Source organism: Parus major, chromosome 13, assembly GCF_001522545.3.
Source record: "Parus major isolate Abel chromosome 13, Parus_major1.1, whole genome shotgun sequence".
Classification (NCBI taxonomy): domain Eukaryota; kingdom Metazoa; phylum Chordata; class Aves; order Passeriformes; family Paridae; genus Parus; species Parus major.
This window is the reverse complement of record NC_031782.1, coordinates 112,408-135,003: the sequence shown is the minus strand read 5'-3', so window position 1 is coordinate 135,003 and position 22,596 is coordinate 112,408. Positions and strand designations below refer to the sequence as shown.

General features: G+C 43.1%; 1 protein-coding gene across 1 annotated transcript; it reads right to left on the bottom strand.

The window, feature by feature from the left end:
* Positions 1-7,747: 7,747 nt before the first annotated feature.
* GFRA3 (GDNF family receptor alpha 3) lies at positions 7,748-19,588 on the bottom strand. The gene is made up of 8 exons (XM_015642256.1): positions 19,485-19,588; positions 15,802-16,077; positions 15,024-15,116; positions 14,257-14,602; positions 14,074-14,183; positions 12,777-12,911; positions 11,692-11,822; positions 7,748-11,385 (listed from the first exon to the last, which is right to left on the bottom strand). Exons 1-8 carry the CDS (start codon positions 19,525-19,527, stop codon positions 11,251-11,253), a joined length of 1,269 nt encoding a protein of 422 aa, XP_015497742.1. The 5' UTR covers positions 19,528-19,588; the 3' UTR covers positions 7,748-11,250.
* Between the last annotated feature and the right edge of the window lie 3,008 nt (positions 19,589-22,596).

The window sequence follows — 22,596 nt, the reverse complement described above, 5'->3', positions numbered from 1 at the left end:
ACAAATAGGCTGAAGATGTTGGTACTCTGGATGTCTTAGTAGAATTTACCTTGAAAATAGCTTACCTTGGCAGCTATGGATAGCTTATGAGAGTTGGTGAGCATCATCATCACTGCTCAAGAGCAGAAATCCTAGCTAATGTTTGAGCAAGATGATAAAGTGAAGAGAGTCACCTAGGTTTGATTTGGATTTGATTTTGCTTTTTTCCTTGTTTGCTTGCTTTTGGTTTTGTTTGATTTAGGGTTTTTTTAATAGCCGGAGTAAGTAGAAGTTCAGCAGGTGAGTAAATGAAGGATAGTTCAAGAGTTTATGAAACAGAGCTCATGGGTTGTGTGTTGTCCTTTACTCCTGCAGGAAAAAAACCTGTATGTGATAGAAAGAAATGTGTATAAAACATGGTACTTTAGAAAGCTTTTTGAACTACTATAAAAACCTCCTTCATTTGTGAAATGTTTCTGGTTCATCATCTTTGTGGCCCTCTGTGGGACTCTCTGCCATAGGTCTATGTCTCTCCTGTACTGGGGAGACCAAAGCTGGACACAGCACTCCAGGTGTGGCCTCACCAATGCTGAGTAGAGGGGCAGGATCACCTCCCTCGACCTGCTAGCGATGCTCTTCCTAATGCATCCCATTCCATCTGCAGCTAGGGCACACTCCTGGCTTGTGTGCAGCCTGCTGCCTCCAGGATCAAGGTCCTTTCCTGCAGAGCACCTTTCTAGCTTGGCTGGCCCCCAGCATAAATGTGCGTGTATATTAAGAAAGTAATTTTCTTTCTGCTTCATAGGTCTGTTGTTAGAATGAAGTTTAGAATGTTTTTTAGCAGGTTATTTTCTACTGCTGTGGTGAAAAAATGAATTCTAATAAACTTTTCAGTATAGTTGTGATGATTCTCAAAATTTCACCAGTTCTTTTGGAACATAATGGTTTGCACACCTTGCTCAAGTGAAGAATTTCTGAGGACATCATGAGTATCCAAGTAAATACTTGGAGTAGCAGTGCTAGATTACAAGGCTTTTTTAACCTCTGCTAATTAGATTAAAATTGCTAGCTTGTTAACTGAGGTGTACTAATTTGGATGGAAGATAAAGCAGTGGGCATGTAGACTTCTTCCATGTTGATGAGTTGCTGCAAAAGTGTTTTCTGTTGTCGCTGGATCTGTTACAAATGCAAAATTTATTTCCTTGGTGTATCAGTGTATCACACTAGACATCCTGAGGAAAATTACGTTAAGTATTTCTAAAGTATGTTCTGCACAAAATTGACTTTATTTTCTTTATTTGAGAGTGATACTGTTCTGAAACAGAATTTAGGATATTAAAATTGTCTCATGCTAGCTGCGTTATGGTGGATTAGAAAGTCCTAAAATCCTAATAGTCGCTTTGGTGACAGCTTGTTTCCTATGAATTTTCCACAGGCCAACAGAAATTGAGGTAATAAGGACTTCCAGTTTTACTCTGACACTAATATGTTCAGTGCTACCTCTAGCCATTGAAGTATTTCTTTTCTTGTAATTCATGCTTTTAAACTATTTCTGTGAGAGTTTTGTGAATTTTGTCTAGATGCCCGGTTTGTTAAAGTATTTTAAACATGTGTATGGATTATGTCTTTTTTTCCTCCCTTTTAAGAACAGGAAATATAAAATCCCCACAAAGCCTACTAGATTGCATCTCTATAATGGAGATGCAATATATGGGAATTTGTAGGGATGTTTTTGACAAAACTAGATTGCTTTTTTATCACTATGAAAAGTTAGGATGAATCCCAGTAACCATAAGCACATATCAAAATACAGCATTACAGCAATTCCTGCTAACTGCCTTGGTTCACGAAAGAAAAATACCTCTTTATGTAGGTTTGCTCCCAGTGGCACATGATTTGCTGTTTAACCTCATTCTATGCTGACATGATGTGGAATAACTTTTATGGCTCTTCAGGCCATCTCTTCCAAGGTTGCATATTGTCATTTGGTCGGATGACTAAAATCATTAAGTTAATAGTGTTTTACACTACTACAGCATCCTCTCTGAATTATATTCCTTCATTTGCTGAAGGAAGACAGCTGAACATATATTCTCCTCTTGTCTGTTATCACTAAAAGCAAAGCAGCAGGTTAAGCTTCAATCACCATGGTGTTTCAGTGGGCTAGAAATGTATAGCCATTTGAAGGATACTCATATTTTAAAATTGCTTAATATTTGTCTACAGTCATCTTCCCACACTGCTGTTGAACTAAGGGAGATGGGTAAGAAGATTCTGTATTCAAAAGCAAAGAGGAGGCTTTTCATGCTGACTGAATCAATGTTTTCTGCCTGACAGAAAACTGAACCTAAACCAAGTGCTTGTGTTGCTGCTTCATAAATTGCATTTCTTCTAGTACTTTCACTTCAAAAAATGTTGGTGTCCTGTCCTCCTTCAATCTCTTGGCCACTCCAAAGAAGCAAGCTGTAAGAGGTATGTTGGTACCATAGCTGGTATGATTAATTCAGTTCTACACGTGCATCAAATCAGTAACTAGCAAAGAAGAGTCCAAGAAGGACTGAGAGTCTGGAGTTTTCAGTGAGTGACAGGTAGAGTAAGCAGGGACGGTTGGGCTGAATCCAGCCATTTTATAAATGGAGAAGTCAGCACTGATAGCATGTCACAAGAGTGTAAGCACAAGATTTATTCAAGGAATATTTAATTAAACTGGAAGGTAATGGAAGATACAGTGTATAGCTCTTCCATTACAGAAAGTACTAGATTGCTTAGATGATTTATTACTGGGGAGAAATAATGGCTTCATGTTTTTTCCAAGGCACAGAGTGAAAGTGATATGACATTTTAAAGCTACACAGATTGCATTGATATAAACTTAGGAATTTTCACTGACTACTGTCCTTCTCTGGATCTACTTGTTTCTGATCTTGTTAGATAAAACATTTCAGGGAAAAGATTTAATTTTGTTTTGCAACATCCACTCTACAGTGCAGAAAATTTGCAGTGTAGCTGCTGTAAGCTGCCTTAAAAGATAAAATTCAACAGTAAAAATAACTTTCTGATTGGGGGACCAAGACAGTGTTGCAGCAGAATGGGAAGTGGATTCAGTTTTTGTAATGAGAAGTGTATGCTGCAACATGTAATGTTGCCATTTCAAATATCATACCAGTTACAGGAGTTCTCAGTTGAGAATTTTAGATTTTCTGCTTTCAATTTAGATTTAAACTCTCTGCAGAGGTGTTAAATACAGAGTAAAAACAGTCATTGTGGTATGACTGATGGGCTCTTGAGTAATGAAGCCTGAAATGGCAAAAAGGGGTGAATCTACTGTTACCAGTCTTGGGTCTGCTGAGTTGTACAGGATGGAGCAGTTGTATGTAAAGATGCTTTTCAGCCACTCTTAAGGAGTCTGTGAAAATAATACTATTAATATATGTTGGAAAACCAGTGAGGTTTTAATAGAAGTAAATGTGCTTCTCTAGCCTGTGGGCTGCCAGTCCCATTTGAGAAGTCATCTACATTAATCTGACATCTTGTTTAGCACTGATAACACTAGAGAGTCCAATTAAAATATTTCAAGAAGACATCCTCATACAAGACTACACGAGGCTATACTGATTGTCCGCTAATGTGGATTGAATTTTAGCTAAATACAGCCCCGGGTGCCGTGCTGGGAAGCAGGAAAGCTTGCCATTCAAGCTCTTAATTCCTTTTATATTGATTTGGCTGCTAATCATATACCCTTCTACTCTAATTAACTGACATCTGCATTAGGCTGAAAAAGAGCCTCATGCTTGAAGCTGTCCGCTTGTTTGTGTTATGAAGTGTGTCCTTCTGTTACATTTTGCCCAGATTCAGTCAGTCAGTCTGTGCAAAATAGACCATCAAAAGGATTGACTTTCCTTTTAAATACCTTGTGAAGCAACTTTATCTTTCTGCTGTCTCCATTTCTGTTTTTCCAGGGCTTGTGCTGCTGGGAGGCCTGTCCAGAGCAGGTTCACTGACTGGGTGCTTTTCTAACCTTTCCTTCCTATTAGCTCCTTTGACTGATCTGAGGCTGCCAAGAAAGGTGTAAATTGAGATAAAGATGGGCTATTTAAGACCTGAGGACAATGGGTCATTTTGTATGGTTTAGGTTAGGAAACAACTGAGACATAAGTGACTTAAGCTAAGAACATTGCTAGATTGGAATAGGAAATCTGCTTATGAAACCGTGTTGTCAAAATTACAAAGCCACGAATTCTCAGTTTTCAGTTTCTCAGGATATTTTGATGTCAACATATGAAAAAAATAAAATTCATGGTTTTTTTCATCACTTAATAAGTTAAAGACACTAGTTTGCAGAAGTTCATCGTGAGCAGCTGTTTGGGTTCATTATGTGTGCTGTTGCCACATATGTATTTTCCCATTTTTCTTTAGGAGTCTCAGGAAAAATTATGTGAATTGAACATCGATTGTCTCACATTTTCACCTTCGTAGAAGCTTCAAACCCAGTGACAAGTGCTGCAGGAAACTGTTTTCTCTTGCTGTGGGGACTGGAGCATCTCTCTTATGACATCTGAAGAGGAAAAATTAAAACAGGGCATTAGATTCAGTCTTGGAAATACCTTACCACGGGCAACTGGAATCTGAATCCAAAAGTTCACGCTTGAAAATCTGAATTAAATACAGACTCGGGCGGATACCTGAGCAATACTGTGCTATCATGAGTAATAGCAGGACTCCTGGTGACATCTGCTGAGATCAGTTAAAAATAAAAGAAAAACAGTCTAGTAAATCAATCAACTCAACATCTTTTCCCTTTCATTACCTATTTATTGTGTCTGATTTACCAGACAGAAGATGTAACTCAGTGACGCTTGAGAAGACAGGCCAGCCTTGGTCTCTTTGTGTTAACATTTCAACCTTGTAGGGGGACTATTATGTCCTACACAGTATGAATAAACCAGCTCAGATATTACTCCAAATATTTTAGTAAATTGCTTCATAACAAGACATAATCTTTCTCTCAGGGCCTTTCTGTGAGAAAACTGACATTTTCACTGCGGCTTGTAGTTCTGTATTAGTTCCATTTACATTGTGATCTGTATTTGCATATTAAAAATTAAGTGTTCGGTGCACAACAGCACTTCTGTTGTGATACCACTGCAGCTCTTAGATGGGAGTAGAATAGCAATTGGTTGTGTAGTGTATCCGTGGAACTGGATTCTTTTTGCATTAAATTTTTTGCACAAGAATGGATTTAAATTGAGAAAAAAAGATGGGAAATCTATTAGCTGATTTCTGCTAGAACTATCACAATAGGTGCACATACTCTTATTTGGAATGATGGGTGTGAAATCAAAAGAGCTTGTGTCTGGAAGAATTAGCTGCTGCATTTCTTCAGAAAGACTGAGCAATTCCTGTTTTGTAGCCCTGAAAACATAATGGAACCCTGGGGATTATTGAAAAAACAAGCTTCTTAGAGCCACTAGCACTTAGCAAAATTGACTTCAGTTAATCAAAAGATACTTTAGGGAGAGGGGGAAAAAAAAGGAAGAAGATGATGGTTTGGAAAGCTGGAGAACAGGTAACTGTGCACAGATGGTTAAAGAAATTTCACTTTCTTGCAGTGAAGCTCAGTGACATATAATACCAGCATATAATGGGCAAACTTAAATTGAAGATAAAGTAATTTAAGTATTAGACTGGTGGGGAAAAAATGCTGAAAGAGGGGGAGAGTACAGCGGTACTTTGCTCAGCCTGTGTGGACATAGAGCCAGTGACCATAACTCTCTGGTTTCATCCATCCAGCCAATTCCTTATTCAACAATTTGTGCACCCTTCAAACCTTTATCTCTTCAATTTGGAGATAAGGATGTCACGTGACTTACTAATCAATTTTGATTCAGTCATAGTATCATAGAACATTTCTCAGTCCTTTTAGAGTTATCTCTGTAAATAAATAATCTTCTCTTGTGTTCTCAGGCCCAGTAGCAATTCTTCTTGCAAAGTGCTTCTAAAGGGTCCAGTCCATACCTCTTAGCTCTTCAAGTATCTCATGGTGTGAACTCTGTGATTCTGGCCATACAGTAAAGCAAAGGCAAAGATGATTTTCTCTCCAGCAGAGTAAGTAATTTGAGCATTGCTTAATAAATTTTGTCATCTGATGGGGAGAGGAACATCTGATTCACATGCCTTACAGGAAAACAGGTGGGACCAATGGGAAGAAAGATGAGCCAAAAGTCACACAATTATTTTGTGCAACCTTAATGTCTGCTTGTTCTGCCCAAAGGTAAAGACGTAGTTATCAGACCCATTTATCAGGTACACCATTTTAGTATAAACTTGTTTAAAAAAGGGTACAGCCCCTTTGTCATCTTAATCGACAGTAACCCATTGATTCCAAGCAGGCCTTCATTTTCTAATTATTCAATACATAATGTCATTAAACATCTTCGAGTGGACAAGATTGCTCTAAAAGCCTTAGTTCCAAAGCTCTAATATTAGGCTTTTGGCATTCATCCCTGCCTGTGAAAAGTAGTCCGTTTGTTTACCAGGAATTTAGATTCCCATTACTGGGGGAATTAGCAGTGAGATATTAGTCTGATTCAAGCACTTAACAATTGCTGATCATCTCCTCCGAGCTTGGGGATAATGGAGGTGATCAGCTGTAAATGGAAAGTATGTGGGGCTATTTTCATGGAGGCACTTGGAGAAAGTGCAGCATCCCCTGACCTCTGCTAACCCTGGGGTTTGCAAGAAACCCAAACATCAAGTCACTTCCTGGAGGAGAGCTAATCACCTATCAGAAGAGCTTCCATTAGAGACTAACCAAGCTCAGCCTCAACTGACTCTGCCTCAAATGAAAAAAGGTTCAGCCACAAAGTCCCTGGGGTAGAAGTGATTAGCCTCTGATTGTATTTACCAGGATCTGTTTCACTGGGGGAAGCAGCTGTGGAATAGCTGTGGGTTGTGATTCCACAGCAGTGCTGAACGATCCTGTGGAGCTCAGCAGAGCTGATTGGCTTCCTTTCTTTGCTGTTGTCCCAAAAAGCTTTGTCTGGTTCATGGACACCTCAAAGATTACTTTGACAATTCTCCTTTTTATTCTTGTGTAAAGTTGCCTACCATTTTGGCAGAGTGACATGATTTTTAGGATGTACTGAAAAAGATACTTTCATTCTTTATAGATGCCGAACCCGTAAGCCTTTCCAATCAACTGAAAGTTCCATTTTATTGTCAGCTGATTTTGAGAGGTGTACCAGGGATCTGTAGCCAGGAGTCACTGTTTGAAACCAACGGTGCTTGAGTTTTCATCACCTGCAATAACATATTGTTCCCCCTTCCAAAAGGAAAACTGCAGCCACTTGATCCTTATTAAAACATGGGCATTTCTTGGTGGCAGTGGGAATGATGCGAGGACACTAATTTTGGACTTGCAAAATCAAGGTTTATCTCTGGCAGCATCTTGCTTATGACCTCGGGCAAGAAATGTAAATTGTTTCTCCCACATGTCACAAGAAACCACGTATCTAACAGGTGGCTGGAGGACTACATGAATGCCCTTTGTAAATGCTACATTAGATCGTATTAAAAGTTCTAAGGCTCTATCAGAGTTCTAGAAGCCACATCTGAAGTACCTGACCATGAGTGATATCTGCAAAAGTTGTCAAGATTGCTTTGTAAGAGATTCTAAATTCTGTTCTTTACATTTCTGTTCCATAATGACCCCAGCAGTGGAGACAAGGAGTGTAGCTTGTATGAAATGCAAAGGAAGGCAGGAGACTTCTAGAGTTGCAAGATGAATTTTATTAGTCAGACCTCACATTGTTTTACTCTTTAAAAAATAATCTACATTACAATAATTAGAAGGTTCCCTCCTTGTATATGCTTGCTGAATGCTCATTGTTAAGACTGTCTGGACGAGAATTTTTATTGGATAATTTTTTGTGTTATGTGGATTATCTTTTGTGAGACCACAGGTGCTCACAGGATGTTGTTTTCCACTTTCCAGGAAAATAAGCTGAGGGGGGCTTGTTAATTGCCCTGTCATATGGTTAGTAAGCTGTTCTGAATGGGTTTAGGAAATGTGCCAGTCTTGGAACATTGGTGGTGCTAACAGAACTGAATTGATAGTGACACTGGCACGACATTTCCAGTAGCCGTTAAGTTGTGCATGCATATATGCTGTGTAGTTGAAAAACCATGATATTTGGAGATCAGGTGTTAGAAAAGTCTAAGGGAAAATGGGTTTGTACATACAACAGTGTGAGTACCTGTGAATAAAGGTGTAGTTAGAAGTGAATTTTGCTTGCAGGTATTGATGAACAAGCTGAGAGGCAGCTGTGTATATAAAGGTGCATGAAAAAGAGACACAGAGCACTTGGAAAAGACCAAACAAACTGACATGTTTTGCTTCAATTTCAATCTAGACCACAATTTGTCCAAGTGGCAAAAATTTTCCTGAACAATTTGGGGTATGACAGAAGACTGCAATTGCAATCCATAACCTTCTTAGTAGGGAGTTAGTGCCCTAAACATGAACAAGAAAATGTTAATCCCTTTTTGTAGATCAATCTGTCTTACACCGCGGAATTTGGGAAAGAGGAAAGATCACAATGCAGATGAGCGGAAGATCAATGCAGTACATTGCGTACCAGTGTGCGTGGTACAGATCACTCAGAAATCTACTCCATTATTCTCACAAATATTCCCTCTGTCGTGTGAAATAGTGGAAAGAAGAACACTTTCTTCTTCCCTACCACTCTCCATTAACTTCCAGAGATGATATTACATTACAGTCAAGGTTTTTGACACATTTCTAAACCCCATCATATGGAGGAGGATAGCCTAATGTAGACACTATATTAGGGTTACATGGGCTCTGTTTTTATTAACTAATGGTAGCAAACGTGTGGAAACAGTGCTGTCTCTTGCTCCAAATAGTCATATTTCCGTTGGTAATAAGAAATACCAGTACTGGTAGTCCTGGTTATTAAGACATATTCATTCCTACTGCATGTAAATAATACATTGCTTCTCTGTGTGACAAGGAGATGATGCTGCTGCATGCATGATTTCTTTGCTCTACCTGCATAGGAAATAAACAGAGGTCTGGAATTGGAAATGTAAATATTACCACTGCAGAGGATAATTACTTTGATACACACTATGATGTCTGTAATAAGGTGTCTGACAGTGACTGGGAACCACAGCATACTACCTAGCCAGTGTTTCCCAGGCAGTAGATAAAACACAGGATAAAAATAAATACTTGGCTATTCTGCCTCTGTTCAGGCTTGTAATCTTGTTTGGATGTGTATAGTATTGTTCAGATCTGTTGCCTCTCAGGATGAGCAATGGGCACTACATGTGTGCGTGGAGGAGCTGTTTTGAGCTCAGTTTCTGACTATATGAAAATGCAGGCTGGCTGATGAGGCAACTCTTGTACACAATTGATTTCAGACTGTTAACCTATGCTCAGGAATCAATATTCACTTAACACTACGTTTTACCAGACAAATGCAGTACAAACTAACAGCAATTACACAGCGCACACATTTACATTCAGAATAAACAGGTCATGAAATAGTGCTTGGCAGAGGAGGAAGACAGGGCAGGTGGCTGGGAGGGGACAGTGGTAACTTGAATATGTGGACAGGTAGAAGGAGATTGTTGCAACTGAATGTCCCAGGGTTTTGTGGTCAATGCACCTTCAATGAGCCAAATGCACTCTCTACAGAGAACGTTTGTCCTGAAGCCAGCAAGATCATCTTTTGCTAGATAAGCCTACATCTACTGAAGCTGAGCACCATTCATCTTGGACAACAAAGCCCAAGTGTGTTGCTAGCTGCTATAATGAATTATGTATATGTTGAAGGGACAAAACAGAACAGAGCATAAACTCTAGTGTAGTGTTCTTGATCTGGACAGGTATTTTTCAAATACTTAAAAGAAGGGATTTGAAAAGGGAGCTGAAAGTAATTCAGAGATGGTGTTTCTCAGGGACTTCACATGTATGTTTACTGAGCATTATTTGCAACCCACCCTGAAGCACAGGCTTCTGGTCTTTAGGATGATATGGTCTACTCTATGCCTTCATAGGCTTGAGAAGTGGACACCAACAAAACTCATTAAATGCAGCAAGTCCAAGTGCAAGGTGCCACACCTGGTCTGGGACAACTCCCAGTATCAGTACAGAGTGGGGGACTGAATGGATTGAGAGCAGGCCTGCGGGAAAGGACTTGGATACATGGAAGATATAGATGGAAAACTAGACATGAGACAGTAAAACACACTTGCAGCCCAGAAAGCCATCCTGCAGTCTGGGCTACATAAAAAGAAGCAGCATGGCCAGCAGGCTGAGAGGAGATTCTTCCCCTCTACCCCACCCCACCTCCGCACCCAGAGGTCAGCACTCAACTCTGGGGTGCCCAGCACATGAGAGACATGGACCTGTTCAAGCAGGTTCAGATGAGGCCATGAAAATTAGGAGAGGGCTGCAACTCCTCTCCTATGAAGAAAGGCTGACACCGTTGATACAGTTTGGCCCGGAGAAGAGAAGGCTCTGTGGAGACTTTGCTGTGGCTTTTCAATACATCAGGGGGGATGATAAGCACAGAGAGAGAGACTTTTTACCAGGGCCTCTAGGGACAGGATATGGAGCAGTGGCTTTAAACTGAAAGACAGTATGTTTAGATTGAATATTAGGAAAAAATCACTCCCTGTGAGGGTGGTGAGGCACTGGCATAGATTGTCCAGAGAAGCTGTGCTTGCCCCATGCCTTCAAGTGTTCAAGGCCAGGTTGAATGGGGTTTGTAGCAACCTGGTCTAGTGGAAGGTGGTCCCTGCCCACGCAATGGGATGTTGGAGCTAAATGATTTTCTAAGGTCCCTTCAAACCCAAACCATGCAATGATTGCCTGAGGAGGAGCTCTAGATGGTGGGGTGGTTGGAGACATTGTCAGGTCATCCCTAGAGTCAGAAACCAAACCCTGCACAAGATCTGAAAGAAATCAGACCTTTGATTGAACCTATTAAGTTGGAACATTAGCCTGTTACTCAAAATATGCGCACAGCAGAAGCAGAACTGTACCTGCAGAGCTCAGTGCAAACTGACAGGGGGAAAGCAGGGTGCAAATATGTGGCAGGTTTCCAGTGACTGCCATTCTGGGTTAAGGCCATTCTTCTTGTCTGAAAGCCTTCTGTTTCCCAAAGGTAAATCTGTATTGGGCCATGCCTGGATATGAATAATATTAATAATATTGGAAGAAAATATTCCATTTATGCCACATTAATGTGGGCTCAGCAACAGGGACAGGAGCAGAGCCAGAGAAGGCCAGGAAGTAGCAGTTCCAGAATAGACAGAGGAGGCCATAGGCATACTGCCCTGTTCGGGGCTGTCTTGCTGTGTCTTCCCTTCAGCCACCTAGGAAATAAAAAGGAGGGATGAATCCCAGTTAGACACATTTTGCTCAAACTTCTGGCTGCGGAACCTCTAGTTCTGAGCACTAATGTGTGACTGCTGAAACTCCTGTGGCCAGACATAAAGCCTTCTATTTCTGCTAATCTGTGGAAGGAGTAACTTACGGTAGAGTAGTCCAGTGTTCTGCATGCACGTGGCATCCATTGGTTTGATATCAAAAGCCACATATTTCCAGATCCAAGGTTTTTCAACTACTGTCTCTAGGCTGCTTGACCCACTGCTTTGTGAAGCCAACAAAGCATTGCGTACCTGGGACATTGCTGAAGAGAGAGATGTGCTGGCACTGTCTCCTTGGAAGCTTAGGGAAGATGAATAAAGTAAGTCTTCCTGTCTTTCTAGAGCTGTCTGCTTCAGGTGCATTTGAGACCAAATGGTACTTTCTGCAAACAGAAGTAAAGTAAGAGTCTTACAGTGCTTTTCTTGTGCACACCTTGGAGTCTAGTGAACAGAAGTCTAGGGAAGCTACTTTAGGAAAGGCTCTCACAGGCTGTGAGATTTTGAAAATACTTATTCTGTTTCATAAATGGCCTGTCAGTTTGTGGGTTTATTTGTGAGATTGAGCAGACTGCAAAAACAGTTTGAACTATACTTGAAGACCTTTGGGTTCCTCTGTGATTTTCCCAACTCTATATTTTGTAAGGGGCAGGTTTGTAGTATCTCAGATGAGATGATTAAATTGTAGATGTGTCTATAGTGCTGGGTGTAAGGCTTTTATATACTGCAGGAGGTAGGTTTAAATATTAATTACTTATGTAATTATGCTGTTTTCTTTTATATCCTGTTAAAGCTTTTACAAACATAAAATATTTAAATCTCATTAAGGTATGTTGCTAAAATGCTAGGGGGATAAAAGAAATACAGAGTTAGGATTACACAGTTGCGTGTAACAGGATTTTTGCAACTGCTATACTGAATCTAGCAACAGGCTGCATCAGGAGCTACTTATCTTGACTGAGGGCCGGGGATGAATACAGATACAGAGGATGAGGGGGGAATCCTGACCCCATAATCCTTGTGCACAGATGTGGTTACTCAGCAACCTATGGATACAGCATGTCTGACCTCGCCTTGGTGATGTTTTTGCAGTGCCCTTCATTTGAGTGATGTTTGGAAATAGCCTCAAGGGTGTTTGAGATGAACAGAGATGTTGCCAAAAGATACAGAAACAGTACTTAGAGCAGATCCTGTCTGGTCCCATAGGTTGCAGAGGAGATCACAGAGACATTGCAGAAGATAGAACTATACACAAGAGCACTGCAACACAGGATCTTGAAACCGCAGGATTTAAATTGCTCTCTGCTGAGATGTTTCTCTGTGATGTGACTGATGCTTACCAAGGCATTTGTTGCTCTCAAACATGCTGAGTAGCTGGTCACACTTCTCCTTCTGGTTGCCGCTGTTCTCACACGTACACCACAAAGAGACCGCCACACTGGAGTTACTGACATAGTTGGGTGTCATGGGTGTGCCTGTCCCAAACCCCGAGATGAAAGAAGCATTATTGAAAGAATCATGTTGTACTAAAGGAAATACTGCCCTGGAGGCAGAAGCCTTCTACTGCGATAAGCATGTTACCCAGGCGAGGCCAGGAGTGTCAGCTAGGTTGCCCAGGCTTGAGGAACCTAACTGGAGTCTGCTGAGCTGTGAGAAAGTGTTGAGATTGCTACCCCTGACTCAGGCACTCAGTGAGATGTACTGAGAACTGAAGCTGGTGCAAGCATTAAATTGTGATGTGTACACAGCAGAAGCAATGGTGAGAACTGCATCTGCAGAGCTCAGTGCCAACTGATGGGGGGAAAGCAATTTAATGGTGCAAGCATTAAATTGTGAAGGATTTTTATTTTAGAATGTGAAGGACTTGTGTGGACTCAGCTGTGGTACTGATATACGGCAGCAAAAGGTAATCTTGCTTCTTTCGTAGCTGGCAACACTGTGTAGCCAGGTGCCTTTTGACAAACAAATGCTGCACACCTGTAGTGTTAGTCAGGTGGTGTTCATGTAGCAAAACACCAGCAGAGCCATCTGGAAAAATGGAAGGTACAGTCTAGATTTACAGCTTCTGAGGTACTTCTACTCTTTACATCCTCTTTTGAGCCACTCTGAAAATGTTTTAGTAAGTTGGTAGATAGAAAATAACTAAAACCAAAGGTGACCTTCCTTCTAACAGCTGGTAGTCCTTTGTTCTGGCTGTGAGAACACAGTGCACACAAAACTACCAAGTCATCAAGGGTCTAAAAGTCAGGCAATGATGGAATGCTGTGTTTAATCACTGATGATGGCATGTAACTCCAGCATTAGGAATGACAATGACAGTTCACACAAACCCATAGAGTGCTGTTGATGAGGCACTTAGAGCGCTTTGCACTAGCTGATGATGCAAAGAGGATTCCAGAAATCTCAGGCAAGGATGGGGCAAAGTACAGCAAAAAAAGCCATGAAAGCGCTCTCTTTGGACTGCATTTACCTCCGAGGCAAAGGAGAGCACTGGCATCAATTAGTAAGGCATATTCACGGGTATACTGAGTACTACCTCCTGCAGGAGACCAGGAAGTCCTTCACAGCATCAAAGAGTGCCTTCAAGTTTGTGGCCTGAAAGCATCCACTCTGTACGTTCCTGCGGACATCACTTACCAATCATGCCCATGTAAGCCTGCAGGCATGCAGCATGGTTGTGCACAGAGCAGCCATCCGGAGACACGTCTACAGGTTGACAATTTTGTTGGAAGTCAGCTAGTCGGGATCTGTAGGAAGGAAAGTGAGACCGTCAGTGTTGATGCTGCTCTACTGGATAATATCCTCTGCTACCTCACCTACTTGCAGATATGGTCTTCTAAGCAGGAGTCCAGAAGCCAGAGGCAATTTGGTTTAGTGTTATACTGGAAGGAACAATCAGGAACAATAGTTTTACGACGTCTTTCTCCACAGAATTCATCTTGACATGGACAGAACAGAATCCTTTTGGTGAAATCCTCAGGAACTTTCTCAAAGAAATTCCTTAGCCCTCTGTGGCACTTGCGCCGGTCACACACATCCTCACTTCCTGCTCCCTTGGTGCAGATGGAGGCATAGTCTGTGCGCAGTCGAAAACACTTCTTGCTCAGATTACAGACATGTGTTGCTCTCAGACATGGATTTGTTGCATCTCCTGCTAACTGTGAACCTATAAAGCCAAAAAAAACCCACAAAAACCATGAAGCAAGTCTCCAGAAGAGACTCTGTATGGAAGCAGGAGTACTTCTTTCTTGATGGTCAGATTTGAAAAATCAAAAAGAACAAAAACCGGTCCTTCTATGTGCCTGCAGTATGACACTGTAATTACACTAGTTACAAAAGAGTGGTTTTTTATTGGTTCATAGTAGGGTGCTTGTTTCAGAAAATGGATCTTGGATTATTACTGGTTTCACGGGCCTGTGTCTGTGGCTATATTTACACTCGGTAGGAGTGAAAAATTTAGGCAAGTAGCCAGGGCAGGCATTCCTCTGATTAAAGGGGCCATTACCCCAAATTGTTCTTAATAATCTTCAACCCGTGAAAAGATAAGAGAGGGCAGCATTTTATCATGTAACCATTACAATTCTTACCTGACACCAGAGCTGCCAGTTTATTATAATCTGTCTTCCAGCGTTCCTCATTTGCTGGATTCTCATAGGGAGAGGTCTCCAAATTGAAATAACCTAGGCAAGATACAAGATACTTAATGCAGTGGGAGATGGGAGAAATGCTCTGTGACCAGCTTTATTTATTTGTTTGTTTGTTCTTAAATGGATATTTTTCTTATTTATGTCTGGTTCTTTCCTCAGGCTGGAGTTCAGAAATGCTCTGTTTCACTCAAAGCCAAATGCCAAGAATGGTTCTTGTGGAAATGAGAAGCTATTACTGTGTAAAACCCTCATTACATTTTGTCCAGCTTGAAACTGGTCTGTGTTGTCATTTGGATTTTTCAGCTTCAGTAAGTGTGAGGAGCTGAGCAGCATAGGCAGGCTCTAGTGGGAGGTCAAGTAGAAGCATCCCACAAAAGAGAGCAGCAGAACACTTAGGGATGCCATGGCAGTAAGTGTCACAATCGCATGCATTTTCAGCGATGGACAGACAGGACCATTTTGAGGTATTTTTCACAGCACTAAATCTAACTCTCTCAGTGTAGCTGTCTTTGTCTCTTGGGGTTGCTGGTGTATTTGAAGGACTGGTCCCATACCAGATTAGTTTTCTCTGCTTATCAAACAGAGCAGTAATGAATTCTCTCCACTAGAAGATATGGTTCCCTACAGTGCGGGGAAGTGGACTTTCATGGTTGTTTTCAGCTAGAGGGTGGAGGTCAGCCTTACTAGTAACTTGTAAATTTTTATTACTTCATCTCACCATCTGTCATGCTGGAGTGAACAGTCCAGAAAATGCGTAAGCAGTGCTCCTGTCTCTTCATGCGCCGGTGACACTTGCAGTGCAGCAAGGAGCTGTTCCCAAGGTCAAGCTCTGCCTTCAGACATCTGACCCTGCTGTCATGATCCAGGGAAAGGAGGCGAGTCTTGGCCAGGGCACAGTTTTCCAGAGTCCTGTATGTAGCATTGCAGGTGGAGTCCGAGAGGCACAGCTGCTCTGCCATGACACAGTCACTGCTGGGCAGAGTCATGAGGTCTCCTGATCAAGTAGAGAAAAGACTGTTAGGACCCCAGTCAAGATGAATGCCACACAAGCACCTTGTCATTGTTCTGCAGGGATGCTGTCTTCAACAAGGACCCCTTGCAAGAAACAGAACTTGTTGGGATCTTTGACATGGAGTAGTTAAGGAGCAAGAGCTGTTTCCATTTAGAAAAAAAAAAAAAAAAAAAGGGAGAGTATAAATGAAAGAGGGAACAAAATATTAAATAAAAAGGCTCCAAAATAATTTTGTTCAGCTTGGCCAGGATCAGGGATTGCTCTGTATTTTAGGGACTAGTAAATCCCTGTGAAACCTTGGGGTTGCTGAGGCCTGCTTTGAAGAAGCTCTTCTGTCTGGGCACTGAAAACCACAGCGCAGTAAGTACATAGTAACACCATATTGTGTACTGTGAGTCAGTGCTGCTGCAGTTACTAAAGTAGATGCTGGTCATTAGGAGATGTACTGAGAAAACCATTTATAGGGTATAAAAACAACCACTTGAATGAGCCTGAAGACTTAAGAATGTGTATTCTTTGCATAATAAAATGAATCCTTAACAAAGGATGTCAGTGGCTTCATACAGGAGGGCTTGATATGCAGTCAATTAAAGGACGTAGAACCCAGTCCCTAAAATCCCTGCCAAAAATGCAGATGAAGGCTTGGCCCATAAGAACCTCATGAAGTTCAACAAGTCCAAGTACAGGTGCTGCACCTGGGTCAGGCCAATCCCAGACCCAAGTCCAGACTGGGAGATGAACCAGTTGAGAGCAGCCCTCCAAAGAAGGCCTTGGGGGGTTCTCAGAGGTGAGCTGGTCATGTGCACTTGAAGCCCAAAAAGTATGCCCTGAGCTGCATCAAAATCATCATGGCCAGCAGATCAAGGGAGTAGGTTCTTCTCTCGTGAGACCCCACCTGCAGTGCTGCGTCCAGCCCTGGGGCCCTCAGCACAGGAAGGGCATTAACCTGTTAGCATGGGTCCAGAGGAGGCTCCGAGGGCTGAAGCACCTCCTGCTCTGAGACAGGTTGAGAGAGCGGGTGTTATTCAGCCTGGAGAAGGTTCCAGGGAGACCTCCACTGGGCCCCCTTCCAGTACTTAAAGGGGACTTATAAAAAGGGAGAGATAGCAACTTGTCATACAGGCAGACAGTGATAGGACAAGGGGGAACAGTTTTAAAATAAAACAGCAAGATTTAGATTAGCTGTTAGGAAGAAGTTCTTTACTCAAAGGGTGATAAGGGCCTGGCACAGGTTGCCCAGAGCAGCTGTGGCTGCCGCATCCCTGGAAGTGCCCAAGGCCAGGTTGGATGGGACCTGGGGCAACTTGGTCTAGTGGAGGGTGTCCCTGTCCATGGCAGAGGTCTTAGGTCAAGATGATCTTTAAGGTCCCTTCCTGTCCAAGTCCTTCTATAATTTTATGATTATGTTGTCATGGGTAGGTGAATTCAGTCTGTAATCTTTCTTCATTTCTGCTGTATATGAACCTATGTTTACAGCACAAGTACAATGAAGTCTTGAAACAAGACAGTTTCCTAGTAAGATTTATATAGAGCCTGGTATGTTTCTTCCCTTCAGGTCAATATTCCTTGCCCGGCTTTAGGAAATGACTGTGCTGAGCCTTACATCTTTGGGTACATCATCTCACCTATCATTCTCTTCTTCAGCAGGTGCAGTAGTACTATTTCAATCTGCCATCACTATAAATTAGGGGGAAATCTTGGTACTCATATTTCCCAGTCTACCATCTTCCCCCTGTAATTTGTTCTCTCACTTCATTTTTGCACGCTTCATCAGTTTATTTGCTGTAAGCAGTAGAATGCATAATTCCATGCCAGCCTGCTTCTCGAAGTTTCTACTTTTCCTACAGCCCAGTAATATTATCTAGGTACCTCTGTCTCATTTGTACAACTTTCTTTGCTCTTCTAGCAACTTACTGCACTCTGTAGTTCACCTGGCTCTTACATAGAGACCTGATGACTTTTCAAACTCCTCTCATCAGGAATGCTTTGTATGCAGCATTTGTATGCAGGGTTCAGGTGAAGCTGCTCTAAACCTCAACTTCAAAATAGTCCTCCTCTATAGACATCATTTACTAGCTGTGCATTGTTGAAAGCCCTGAAGTTTGGCAAGTTATTTCATTTTTTTTTTTTTTAAATCTTGACTTAGTAGTTCAGTAACGTGAAAGAATGAGAAAGCTAATTCTTTTTTTAGATCTGTGGTTTAGACGTAGGTTTAGGTTGCAGAACATCTTAAAGATGTATGTATATGGGAATCCCATCTGTAGTTTACAAAATAAGTAATAACCAATTAACACATTATGATTATTTATGCCTTAGAAAAAAATGGATAGGTAATACAATACACCTTTATTCTCCCCGTTCCAATGTCCTGTCACAGAGATGTCTACCTTGTTGTCCCTGGTGCACCACGCTATTTAAAGAGACAATAGTTACAGAAGGGAAGCCCTTTCTTTATTAAACACAGTTACCAGAAAAGCATTGGCATTTGGACATGGCAAATTATGGGAAATCTTTTGCAATCGTGGGGCTTCCAGTTGCTACTGTGGTCTAAGTGGAGCAGCCTGGCTTTTAGCAGTCAACAAGCTGCAGCTTTTTCTGAGTGCAAAGCACCCCAAGACAGAAACCAGCAATGGTTCAGAGCAGTTTCTAATTTCCTTATTCCTAGTCACATCAGCCCTGAAGACTGGAAAAAGGAATAATTTCAATCCTCAGCTCTTGTGATCTGGCAGTAGTACGAGGCAGAGTAGAACAATCAGCTGCATCTCTGCAGGAGTTCCTTGGATTGGTCTTGGCAAACCGAGCCTAGTCTCGGAAAACTATGGGCCTTAAGCATTCCAGAGGGCGAACGCAGAGGGATAGGTATCAAAAACTGCTCTGGGCGAAGCCAGCGAGAGCGCGGCGCAGCCAGGATCGGCTCAGATGAATGAATCCCCGCGCTGTGCCCGTCCGGGGGCGTTCAGTGATCGGCTCCCGGCATCTCCTCTCGACTCGCCTCCAGGGTAGACGGTCCCCTCCCCAGAGCGTCCCTCCAGTTTGGCCACAACCACACCGGGGGTTCCCCGCTCGGGCCAAAGCAGCAGCCGCCGCCTTTCCCTGTTTAAATCGCGTATTCCTACCCGCCGCCTGTGCCCGGGACAGCTGGAGCCGGCGGCCGGGAGAGCCGGGCAGCGGCTGGGAGCGCCGCGCTCGGGACGCGCTCCGCGTCCGCCCGGCTCCGGGGGGAGCAGCGGTCAACCCCAGCGACCGCGACCCGGCGCTGCCCCCGCAAGCCGCGGCCGCCCCGCGGCGGGACCGGGGTGCGGGCGATGCCGCGGTCTGCCCGCCGGGAAAGGGACGGGGTCGTGTCGCGCCGCGCTGCCCAGCCCGCCCCGCGCCGCGGGCGCAGTTACCGGCTCGGGAGAGAAGCAGCGCCAGGAGCAGCGCCAGCCCCATGCCGGCGGTCGGTGGCTCCGGGCGCTGGGGCTGCGGCTCGCGGGCTGCCGCTGCCCCGCCCGCTGCTGCTGAGCCCCGCCCGCCCCGTGGAGGTGCGGGCGGAGCCGCCTCCGGCCAGACCCAGCGCGGGTCCGGGGCCCGCCCGCGGCGGGCAGGCGGGTCGGGCTGCCTTCGGGCTGCTGCGAGACGGGGCGGCTGGCGGGGATCATTCAGCGGCCGCTGTCCCTAGGACGACCGGGGAGCTGCTGGGCCCGGGGCTGGGCAGTGCAGGGACGCTTCAAAAGGGGCGTTTTGGAAGGGGCTGCGCAAGGCGTTTGTTTATTGATTCGTAGCACACCTCAGTACCGAAAGCTGTGATTGCGCGACCTTGGGGGTAAAGGACAGCAAGTCTCCAACTTAGGAGAGTCTCCTTCACCCTGAAGGGAGTGTTCCTGGAGGATACAGAGGTTGACTGGCTTTTGAGTAGATTCCCCAAGTGATTCTTGGGTCTGTGGAAGGAATGACTGAGCTTGTGGCTTCTTCCTTTTGTCTTTGTTGTGAAGGCTGTTATTTCAGTTTCTTACCTGTTGCTGGTTCTGTCTTGATTGAGCTGCTTGTCTGCACCCACACAAAAGATGTAATTTCTGAGGCCACATGGCATTTAGGCAGCTGTTCTTCTTTTGAACATATGCTTCGTTTTAATTTGCGTCCCAAGATCAAATTAACCAGTGCAAAAAAGTTACAGTCCAACACATGCATGTCAAACATTAGTATATGAAAATATTAATTAGTATATGAAAACGGTTTTTAAGTCAATTGTCTGCGTAAGTAGACCCCTGACTGCTCCAAAACCCCAACAGAAAGGGTAATAACTGTGCAAATACATTAATATTCACAACTGAATTCAGTGGTGCCCTCCTCTTCTTGAGTTTTTAAGAAACATTAGTTCTCCTGCTTACTGGAGGGAGCTGCTGCAAGAGAATTTTTCTCCATGAAGATTACTGTAGATCACCATATTAAAGCAAATAGTAGTTCCAGTGCTATGCCAGATGTTTCATCTCTACATCTATGACTGCCACAGCCAGTGAAGAGTGGATTTGACCTGCAGGTGATGAGTTACTTAATTGTACCTTATTTTGTATAGTATTAATCTTATGAAGATTGTAGCATACTGGTTCTTCTGCTGCCTTTTTTTTCAGGATTCGACCACTACAACCCTTCTTGAGTCAAAACCAGAGCATGTTACTGGAAAGTGCAAAAGATGCTGTCCTGGCCATTTGTCAGGAGTACTATCAGAGAACTCTGAGGGAGGCAGCACAGAGAAGGGCTGAGCAAACATTTCTCTGCTTGGGCTAATATTTACAGCACCACAGTCTGCTCTTTACAGGGCTAGAGACAGGCAGCAGACATTCACAGGTAATAGCAACACCTGTACACCACAGAAATATTAACCTAATGCAAACAACCCAGCAGAAGTTGATGTCTATATTTATGGAAAACCAAATAAAAACCTCTGCCATTTCCTAGTATGAGTGCTAGTGCCCTAGACATCTCTGGCTGCTCATTGCCAAAAAGCGTTCAGGGGCTTGACATCCATAGCAGCTACCTATAGCTTTGTGCTTCAGTTCCTGGGATACTTAGCCACCTCTGGCTCAGGTGGTTTTATTCTTTTGTTCATACGAGTAAAGAATTCAAAGCTGCTCTTGTATTTTATTTAGTGTGGTTCACAGCTGGAAGGTTAGAGACCTAGGTGTCTGTCTGGTTGGGTACAGTCATACAGCTCAAAGGGTAGACTGCATCTCTGGTGAGAATAATTGTAAGTTATTCTACAGGAAAAGGGAATGAAGAAATGGCAATAAAGATTCAAGGTGAGCAGTGGACATGCTGAACAACATAGCTTCAGTCCAGAGGGACTTGGAGAAATTAAAGAACTCGGTCAACAGGTGCCTTATGAGGCTTAGGAAGGACAGCCAAGTTCTGAAACAGGGCACAGCGATCCCATGCATCTTTCCTGGCTGAGGACTGAGTGGATGAGAAGCAGTCCTGCTGGAAGGACCTGGAAGTTGCCATGGATACCAGTAAGATGTGATTGTGAATAAAACAACCCACACAGCACACTGTATTAGGAAGAACGTGGCCAGAGACTGAAAGAAGTTGTTCATGTCTGCTTAGCAGTGCTGTGGCCACATCTGGACTTCTGTATGCAGTTTCCTGCCCCTGAAGTTCAAGAGGGATGTGGAGGAACTGGAGACGGTCCAGTGGAGTGCTACAAAGATGGTAGCACATGACCTATAAATTGATTATCAGACCTGGGTTTGTTTGCTTGGCAAAGAATTTCAAAGATCATCTACTACCACCCAACAGGTACCCTTTTTCACCAACTGGCTAGGGCAATGGTTAATGTGCACATGCTTGGATGACAGAAGCAACTTAGGGCATGAGCAGCTCAGAAGAAAAATTATTTGTAAAAGGAAAGCAAAAATACTCTTTCAAGAGAAGAAAGGAGGAGTACCTTAGAACAGCGCTGCTTTACTACCTTAAGTCTAAATTTTTTCAGAGGCAAGAACATAGACAAAGTAGTTTTAATAGTGCATTACACTATATTTTGATTCAAAGACATTTAAGCGATGCACGGTGAGCCCATTTTTCTGATCCAGGTATATCCGTGATGCATATTGTCTCTCCTCGTCTCAGGTGAAGCTTAATTAGTTTGCAAGACAGTGGATTTGGCAGTGGCAAGACAGACCCAGGGCCTTAGGGGATGTAGCTGTTCAATGCAGTCAGAAAAATAATGGAACTGTCATGGTTTTGGAAAAGTATCTCCCAGTTTAACTCTCCCACTAAAACTGCACTGCTTGCTCCCCTAAATTCCTTCAAGTGGAAGAACAAAAGGCAAAGATCACGGGTGGAGATAAGAAACAGGAATGAGATACGGAACAGTAACAGCAACAGTATTACAAAGGTATAATAACTAAAGGTATAAGACAAAGAAATTATTTGCATGGAAAGTCCAACGATACTGACTGTCTCTTCCTAGACAGAAGGAACCCCTTCTCCTCAGAAGTGAGAGTTCCTTTTTCTGCCCCCAGC